The sequence below is a fragment of the Chrysoperla carnea genome, chromosome 5, assembly GCF_905475395.1.
Source record: "Chrysoperla carnea chromosome 5, inChrCarn1.1, whole genome shotgun sequence".
Taxonomy (NCBI): domain Eukaryota; kingdom Metazoa; phylum Arthropoda; class Insecta; order Neuroptera; family Chrysopidae; genus Chrysoperla; species Chrysoperla carnea.
In genome coordinates this window covers 71,486,316-71,496,331 of record NC_058341.1, presented here as the reverse complement: position 1 = coordinate 71,496,331, position 10,016 = coordinate 71,486,316, and the positions used below count along the sequence as shown (strand labels likewise).

Here is a 10,016-nt window from a genome sequence, read left to right as displayed (position 1 = left end):
CAACCTTATGAATTACAAAACGATATTCCACAAGGATATATATTATCAGCCTTACTATTTAACATTGCTATTAACGATATAGTGGAGATAATCCCGTTCCCCGTCCAAAAACTTCTTTATGCTGATGACTTAGAAGTCTACTGTTCCATAATTTATGTCAGTTAGTGTACATAAATTACGAACACAACATATTACATAAATTAATAGATCTATTTTCTTATGCGGAGTTGATCGGTGCGCGGAGTAATTTACTAACCTATTTGTTTTGAGTATTGATAGGAGTTCTCTTCGATTTGGGATCTCGGACAGCATGGACTGAAAATCTTTTAACAATAATGGATCTTAGATCCAATATATAATCTTTAAATTATTTGCACGTGGTGTACTTTAAACAATATGTAAGCGAGCTGAGGTTTTTATAAAAATGATCTGGTATGTTTAATTTATTCTAATTTTTGGGTTTTGGGGTTATATTGTGAAATGTTTTAATTTCACTATGTTATGCATCCTTTTAAACATTTAAGATAAATTTATTTAATGTTTCTACATTTAGATGACTTAAAATTGTATTTTGTTATTCAATAAACACTCAAAGTGTTAAATTTTTAGACTTTATAAGTTTTGTAGTAAACACGCAATGTGTAAAATTTATAGATTTTATAAGTTTTTGTAGTAAATACGCTACGTGTTAAAAATGTATACTTTATATTAATTTGTATACTTTATAAGTTTTGTAATTGATTATGGTTACATAAAATACCTTTCTGGTTTACAATTATCTTGGATATCATTTTAACTCGTTCCTTTCTTGGACCTTTTGTTTTATAGATGTGTGATTTAAATCCACGCGGTAACTTTTTGGAAAGTAAAGTATGAAGCCTTTACTTTGAACACTAAACACTTCTTCCAGTTCTGATCTTATCCTCTGGACCTGTCGGTTTTAAATATCAGGGTGGCTCTAAAAGTACAATTATCCCCGAAAACTGTATGGGTGGGCCCTAGCACACTTCTCAACTCGTAACTCGTTAATCTAATTTTGATATTCTCTTTTCTAGTAACCCTCAAGGGTTACTTTCCTTTTTTTTATTATTTTTGCTTCACTACATATCCACCGGAGATGAGAACTACGCACAGAAACATTTACATAACTAATTGGGCATTCAATAACCTAACTAATTGGACTAATGAAAATGGGCTTCAATTTTCCATTCAGTCAACACACGTCGGTTGAAGTAGGCAGACGTATTAATTGTTAATTGTTAAAATTAGTTGCTTAATTGTTTTAAATAAATTATTGTAATTATAACATTAAAAAAAAAAAAAACCAATTGACAACGTAATCAAAAAATAAAATAAATAAACTCGTGTGACATAGTTAACTAGTGTACGTTTAAATAAATCATTGTGCTTTGATCAGCATTTCTTCAATGTAGGTCAGTAACTTTTATTTTGAATTTTTTATAATGGCATATTTAATAAACAAATAATATGCCGTATGATTATTCTTCAAATTTAAATGTAACGCCACCGATAATCCACTCTCGAAATACGTCAAAATCACTACTCGATGATCTGTTAGAAGTGGGCACCAGCCATCAAAAAACGCCACAATTTTTAAAATTAAAAACTAACGCTACAGCATATAGAAGTAACACAGAAAGCTTCGTTCGAGAATATGAAAACGTATCAAGAAGATTGAGCTTATCGTCTCACGATTCTCAACCAATTAACACTATGGCAGACCCTACCAACACCTTAACTCAACCCCCATCATGGCAGAAAGATGATTTCGTTACTGTCTCTAGAAAATCGAAACGCAGCCCTGAAGTAAACGATCGACGAGTTCGACAGAAACAAGATGCTAACTCGTCTAATTTTATTACAAAAAATCGTTTTGAACCACTGTTATCGGAGTCTGTAAACGATAACTTAAAGGATGAACCTCAAAAACCCAAAATCCAACCAATTTTTGTTACCAATGTTGTACACTTTAAAGGTTTCCAACACGTTCTTAAATCCAACGGTTTCGTAAATAAATACATGACTAAGGTTCTCAATAATCAAATTAAAATTATTCCCGATGATGTTAATACTTACAAGAACATGATAAAAACATTTCAAACGATAAAAGTTAACTATTACACTCATCGTTTGAAACAAGAGCGATCATTCCGGGTAGTTCTGCGAAATGTTCACAGCTCGACTCCATCGGAGGATATCAAACAAGATCTAACGGAACTTGGTTACGTCGTCGAAAATATTTCTAACATAAAACACAAGCAAACAAAACAACCATTACCAATGTTTTTTATTGACATTAAAAGTAATCCTGATAACAAATTAATTTACTTGATTACCAACCCATACAAAGTCGCCGTGAATGGAAAAAATCCCGTTTATCGGCCGATGTTCGGCTGTTAATACTTGGCCAATTGTTGGGGTTTGTTAATGGGCCATACTCGGTTGATCGCTGGCCGGTTGATCGGCCGATGGCTGGCAATTAACACTCGGTCAAGCGTTGGCAATTTATAACGGGCCAAACTTGGTTAACTACTAGAAGTCGTTTTATATTCTAGATAGTATTTGATAGTGTCCTATCGAAACTGGATTTTCTACCGAAAGCGAAACTTCGGCATCTGTCTCAGTTTCACTTATACAGACAGTTAACACGTGTTAAATCAAATAAAAAACCATAATTGAAGTATCTGAACAATAAATATTTAATTCTTTTAAATTACTGCTACAAACAACAATATAAAAGTTCGTTAAAACCACAGTTTTCGATGTACTGGTTTTCTCATTGTTAAAAATTAAAAATCAACAAACAACTAAAAGTTCGTTAAAATCAGAGTTACGATGTACTGTCTTTTCTCACTGTTAAAAATTAAAATCAACAAACAACTAAAAGTTCGTTAAAACTAGAGTTTCGGTGTGGCCGAAAAAAATTAAAATTAAATTGTTAATTATTTTTTATTTGCGTTTTAAACCATTTGTAGTCCAATATTTATTCATAAGTAACGTTTACAGTAATTTAATTAAGAATGTCTCAAGCGTATAAAAGAGTAAAAAAATTTCGACTATTAAAAAAACTTGCAAATAGTAGTGTAAATAGTGTAAGGCTTGTAAATAGTGACCAACAACAAAACGATAAATTTTTTGTTGAAAATTTGTCTGATAATGATAGTCATATTAGTGCAATATGTCAAACTGAGTGTCGTCGTGATGAGGAAAATGATATTAATAATGATAATAATAATAGTGAATTCAGTGATGAAGACAGTGATACAGATAGTGATACAGACAGCGACAGTATTATCGAAGAAAATGAAAACCAAAATAAAAATTTGAAAGATAAACTTAGACAGTGGGCATTAAAAAACTTAAATAGTTTACAATTAAATGTAATTTCAGAATTACTAATTTTATTAAGAGAAGAAGGCCATCCAACCTTACCCAAAACAGCCCAGGCATTACTACAGACAAAGCAACATCATGTGAACCAATCAATTTCAAGTCTTAAAGGTTCTGATTGCGAGTATAAATATTTAGGTATTGAAAATGGACTAAAGAAAATTATTTCTCCTAATATATTTATTGAAGACACTATTGAAATAATGGTTCATATAGATGGCATGCAGATCTACAAAAATTCGCAAATTCAAGTGTGGCCGATCACTGTAAAAGTATGTAATGATAAATATATTTCCCATCCGTTCATTGCTGGAATTTATTGTGGGGACACTAAGCCGGCTAATGCTAATGAATATCTTACAGAATTTGTCCAAGAATCTAAGAATCTAATTAAATCAGGTATCAGTATTGAAGGGAAAAAATATGATTTAAGATTGATTGCGATCATCGCAGATTCACAAGCAAGAACTTATATTAAATGCTGCAAAGCTGCAGGTACTTTTTATGCATGCGAACGATGTACGACAAAAGGAATTTCTGTTGGCGAAAAACGAAAAAAAAAAAAGAGTTTATCCCGAAATGGACTGTCCGCTTCGCACCAAAAAATCTTTCAAAAAAAAACTACAACCTGAACATCATAAAGACGACTTGAAGTCTATACTTACAAAATTGCCAGGCTTCGATCCAGTGAATCATTTAGTTTTAGATTCAATGCATTTACTCTTTCTGGGTATAATGAAAAATTTATTAGAATCATGGATATTGCGCAAAAGCCAAGCGCGTTTAAAAAAATTCGAAGTAAAACGACTTCGATTAAATTTTTTATCACTTACTTCATTCATACCATTCGAATTTCAACGTAAAAAATTCGATATTACTCATTTAGCTAACTGGAAAGCTACACAATATCGATTTGTGTTGTTGTATTGTGGGCCAGTTGTGCTTAAAGATATTTTATCAAAACAATGCTATGAACATTTTTTACTTATTTTTGTGGCCTGTAGGATTTTACATAGTAAAGATTTGATGATAAAATATAATGACTATGCTAAACAATTACTAAGAAAATTTTTTTTCTTGTTACCGTCGCTGTACGGTGAGAAATCACAAACCCTAAATTATCACAATTTAATTCATCTTTCCGACGATGCTTTGAATTTAAATTTATCTCTGAGCGAAATATCGGCATTTTGGGGTGAGAACTATATTGGAAAAATTAAAAAACTCGTCAAATCACCTTACAGACCTTTAACGCAAATTTTAAATAGATTATCTGAGTTGGAATACGAAGAAAAACTAAAAATAAAAAAAAACAACATTATTAAAAAATGTCTTATCGATGAAGTTTCGGTACCTTTTATGCATGAAGAAATAAAATATGTGCTCATTGCGAGTGCAATTATTAACAATGTCCATTTAAGTTCCACGCAGCCAGATAATATTATATTATTAAAAAATAACACAATAATTCAAATTGATAAATTATTGTTAAAAAAAAAAACAGAAAAATCCTCAAATTGAAAATATATATATTCTCGGCCGTCAAATGATGAATGATTGTACGCTATTTGAGTATCCAACTGCCTCAACTGACATCGGTGTTTTTACCGGCAAAACTTTTTCTAATCCACAAGAGTTATTTCCTGCAGATCTAATTAAAAATAAGTGCATTTTACTGAAAAATAATAACAAAATTATTGCGATATCTTTACTTCATGTCTAAATTAAATAATAAAAACTAAAAAGTGAAAAAATGTGTGTACATGTGTGTAAGCAGTTGCGTTTGTATAGTGGAGTATATACACATTACACAAATGTAAAATATACATGTCTATTGTCTACAAACACACAGTCAACGGCTAATAAATGAAACAGTGAGAGTGTTTAGTGTCCTTTGTTTTTAAGGCGCGATAAAGAAAACAATAACCTGATTGTGATATATCTTGTGGTTTATGAATATTCTTACTGTCTCAGTATCACGTGTTGTGTGTCGATTACCAGTCGTTAATTATTGTGACTTTAGAGTTCTGAAATTTGGTTATAGTTAAATACATAATAATATATTTTCATTTTATTAACAATTCACAAAGAAATAACTGATAGTTATTCGTCTATTTGTTATTTTGTGGAACAATTGGATGAAAAAAGTAAGTTGAAAATAAATAGGTGTAGATACGATAAGTGTAAATAAAGCCGACGTTAGTTAGAATTTTAACAACAAATAAAATATTAACAAATGGAAATAATTATACTGCATACTAATGCTCGAGTTTTTTAATATTTTAAATGTGCATTTGTTTATTTTTTTAATTTATTAAAATTAAGTATGATTTTTAACATAAATTATCTATTATTTATTTGCTTCTAAAATTTCATGAATGTCAGCTAAATTTACATATATTTTATAGTTTTTAAATAATTAAAAATTTTCTTTCGATAACTAAGTAATCATTGAATATATTATTAGATGAATGCTGTTGGTGCTACCAAAATTTACGCAGTGGTTGAATTTCTGGGAAGTTCAGATTCTGCAAAAGATGTAGATCTGATACCAGCCAAATGGATTACCGAAGAAAATGGTGAGTTGCTCTGTTACTATCCGCCGATGGAAGATTATGACAAAAGAGACAAATATACTCAGGATTTAGTTGATGCGGATGAAAACTGGGAGAAGTTTTCCGTTCAAATTCTTACTTATGCAAGTGAGTTATTTGTTTTTCTATTATACTTGAAGCAAGTTATTTACTATACTGATAATAATATTCCACTTTATTTGTCAAATAGATAGTTACTTAAAAGGAAAACGACGTTTAAAACGTTCTTTCAAGACTACTGACATTAGAAGTACTGATGACGAAAATAATCAAGTTACCATGCCAACAGTTTTTTCTAGAAAAAACTTCACTAAAGAGTTGCGTGGAATAGCGGCTATGAACACCAGTTCGTCAGCTCCAAAGGAGAAGATAAATTACGATAACAGCCTAGGTAAGTGAAAAAAAAATTGTAAAAGTATTTAATGTAAAGTAGTAAATTTTAATCTATATTGGTATAAATAACAGAATTCCAATTTTTCTACTGAAAATATTTAGATTTATGCATTAATTTTGAATACACTCAAAATATTCTTAATAATGGCATTAAAAGTCGAATATAAAAAGCACTAGCTATGAATACCCGCTTCGCTGGGTCATTTTAAAGAGTGCAGTTGTAAGACATTTTGTTCCTTTTCGATACCATCCGAGAACGCGAAAATACACTTCTTTGTTTTGGCATCGTTAACGATATTTTAATTTTTCACATTGCATTAAAAAAAACCCGTACAGGTTAAACCGTTTGATTCTTCACTTGAAAAGGTACTACACACTGTAATTTACAATGACACTATTTATAACTGAAGCATGAGTTTCATATTTCGTCTTCACTAAATTATCTGAATCACCACCACTTTTCACAAAATTTTCTGGATTATTCCTAATATTTCCACTTTGGAATCTTTGAGGATAATTTGAAAATTTTCTAGAACAATCTTTGAAACTTTTCGAATTAGATCATTGACATACATTTTTGAATCTTTTAGATCATTAGAAACATTTCTAGAACATTCTACATTGATCAGAAAATTGGCATACATGTTAGAGCATTTAGAGCTTTGTAGACCATTCTTAAATATTTGAGATCAATCTAGAATTTTTTCGAACATTTAAAATATGCTCGATCGACCAGATCTTTGAATTCCGTTTTAGAAGTTTCTCAATTATTCTGGAATATTCCAGATTAATCTAAAAATTTCTAGATCATTTTAGAATTTTCTAGAACATTCTGATTTGATTAAAATCTACGTGTACATTTGAGAACATTCCAGACCGATCAATAAATTTTTAAATTTTTAGATTGTTCTAGAATTATCTAGAACATTTGTGAACGATCAAAACATTGGCGCAGTAGAATTATCTAGATGATTCCAGAAATTTCTTTAATGATCCGGATAATTCAAAACCAACGATAATTACATATTTTTAAAGGTGGCGTTTTTCAACCCTTGTATATTTAACACCCTTAGAGATATTGACTCACAACCACCATAGTGCACAATGGGAATCTTGTACCTATTGCCACATACAAAGACTATTCGTCTACGGTGCTGTACGTCTACGGTATATACATACATTTATATATATATATATATATATATATATATATATATATATATATATATATATATATATATATATATATATATATATATATATATATACCGTAGACGTGCCGCACCGTAAGTTAATAAGTTTTATATATATATTAATTGAAATTAGGTTATGTTTGGTTAGGTTATATTGGCTGTCCATGAAACACACACTTAGGCTATAGAGCCCATTGTGATACCATTTATGTGCTTTACCACCTATCCGCTGATAATTTTTATCAGCTCCTCAATTTCAAAGGCTGCGTGCACCTCTTTCATGCACCATGCACTACAACAGCCCATCACAACTATCAATTTAATTAATTTTGTTGCGACGGTGAAAATCGAACCCGCTACCCTGGGCATACCGCAGACGGAAATGGCAACAGCTCAACCAACTGGCTTACCAGGGCGACAGTAATTGAAATTAATAAAATATGAATTTTTAGTTTACTGAAAACATCAAGATATTTTTTTATATCTGATTATTAAAATATATAGTCTGTATATTGATGTATTAAAAAAAAATCACTGACAAAATTACAAATTATTTTAAAAAATTTATTTTTTTCAAGTCAAATTCATTATCAATTTTTATTAAATAAGTATTTCTATTTTACAGAAGAGATACCTGAAGATCAATTGACAGAAAGTGAAACCAATGAAGTATTCAATTTCGGTAAATTTAAACTATAATTAAATTAAGTTTATTCAAACTAACCATTCTGAAACATGCATTTTTTTAGAATCTATGCAAAAATTTTTTGAAAAAAAAATTGAAGAACAAACAAAACAATTGCAGCGTTATTTAATTTGCGAGAAAAAAAGTCTGCAGTATGACATCCGCAAATATTTTGAGGAAATCAAAAATATACTCATTGTCAACACGGCTAATTCAAGACCCCATGAATCTGTGTCAAGTGCCATTAAAAAATTAGATCTTCCACTCCCACTGAAAACTTTAGAAGACTTTAAAAAACTTGAGGAAGATTTAAAAACTGATGAATTAAAGAAAACCGTATTGGTAAATATTATAATTGACAGCTATGTTAAACCCTTTCTTACACTAATATTTTTTTAATATTTATTCAGCTATCATTGTTTCGGGTAAAAATTTATGGAGAAACGTCAATTAAGAGCTGCATTAATAAAATAATGTCGGGTTTTTTGACAAAAAATGTTGAGCAACATTATTCGGGAACTGGCAAATTAATAAAAGGTGTTGGAAAACTAAATTTTAGCGGCACGGAGGCGTTTAAATGCATGAAAGGTATTCAAAGAATTTTTTTATTTAAATGATATTTGGAAAGTTTAGAGCTGGATAGATACAAGTGACAAAAAATCGTTTTTTTTTTCTGAATAAAGCTTAAAATTAGTTTTGCCGATAAAACTTATATTTTTCATACTTTTAGGAGCATGAAGTTACGATTTATTTTTACAACTTATTCTTCTAGTTCTAATCACTTCATTTACATAAATTATGTTAAATAAAATTTTATTTATAATCTATTTATCTTATTCTAGATGTTATATTGGAAAAATTCGGCGACTCGGAAGATTGCAAAAATCTTCCGGGGAAAGTAGGTCGATGGCTTTCCGGATGCGGGGATCGAGAGAAGGGACGAAAAGCGCGGTCATCGTCAGTGTAAAAAAATTAGTGTCCGACCGAAGGTCGATTTTTGGCCGAAGCCGATTAATCGGCTATCGCCACAACCTTCGACCGAAGCCGAAGGTTTAAAAACATGATTTTAAAACTTTAATATTAAAGTTGATCTAGAGATTATGATCTCTATAAATTGATCTAGAAGTCAATCTAAAAATGATAAAAAAATTACCTTGAGTTTATGCGTGTACAAACTAACAAACTTGTCTTGAGGCATTCGTTCGTAAGAGTTCGTTCAATTCCGACGTTTGCTTGGAACCTTCGGCCAAATTGGAAGGTGGCCGAAGCCGAAGCTTCGGTCGGACACCAAAAAGAATAAAAAAAATATGTTATATTATGATATAATTAATAAAAAAAAAAATAACCTCATATTAATAGCTCAATTGCTTGTAATTTTTTTTTTTGCAATATTTTGCTCATCGCTGGTTGCCATTAATGGCTGAACAAGTTTTTACGGCCCATTTCTAGTTGCCATTAATGGGTCGCTGACTAATTATTCTTGGCCCATTGTTGGATTTCATTAACCGGCCAACATCCTTATTTTATGATTGGCCCATTACTTGTTGCCATTAATGGCCCAGTAACCTTTCCTGCAGTCGGCCGATAATTAAGTGCCATTACTGGCCCGAGGTTATCATCCGGCTGTCAGTCGATCATGGGCCATTAACAATTACCATTGCTTGCCCATTAATGAAAACTGCTGATCTAGCAATCGGCCATTACTGGCCCTGTTGGAAAACTTTGTATGGAAAGTTAGGA

General features: G+C 30.8%; 1 protein-coding gene across 1 annotated transcript; it reads left to right on the top strand.

Annotated features, from left to right (window-relative positions):
• Nucleotides 1–5,440: 5,440 nt before the first annotated feature.
• LOC123300828 lies at nt 5,441–9,523 on the top strand. Its single transcript, XM_044883475.1, has 9 exons — nt 5,441–5,558; nt 5,879–6,113; nt 6,196–6,396; nt 8,217–8,273; nt 8,341–8,618; nt 8,687–8,864; nt 9,119–9,254; nt 9,418–9,425; nt 9,493–9,523. The coding sequence occupies exons 1-7, from the start codon at nt 5,550–5,552 to the stop codon at nt 9,241–9,243; spliced, it is 1,083 nt and encodes a 360-aa protein (XP_044739410.1). The 5' UTR covers nt 5,441–5,549; the 3' UTR covers nt 9,244–9,254; nt 9,418–9,425; nt 9,493–9,523.
• Nucleotides 9,524–10,016: the final 493 nt, after the last annotated feature.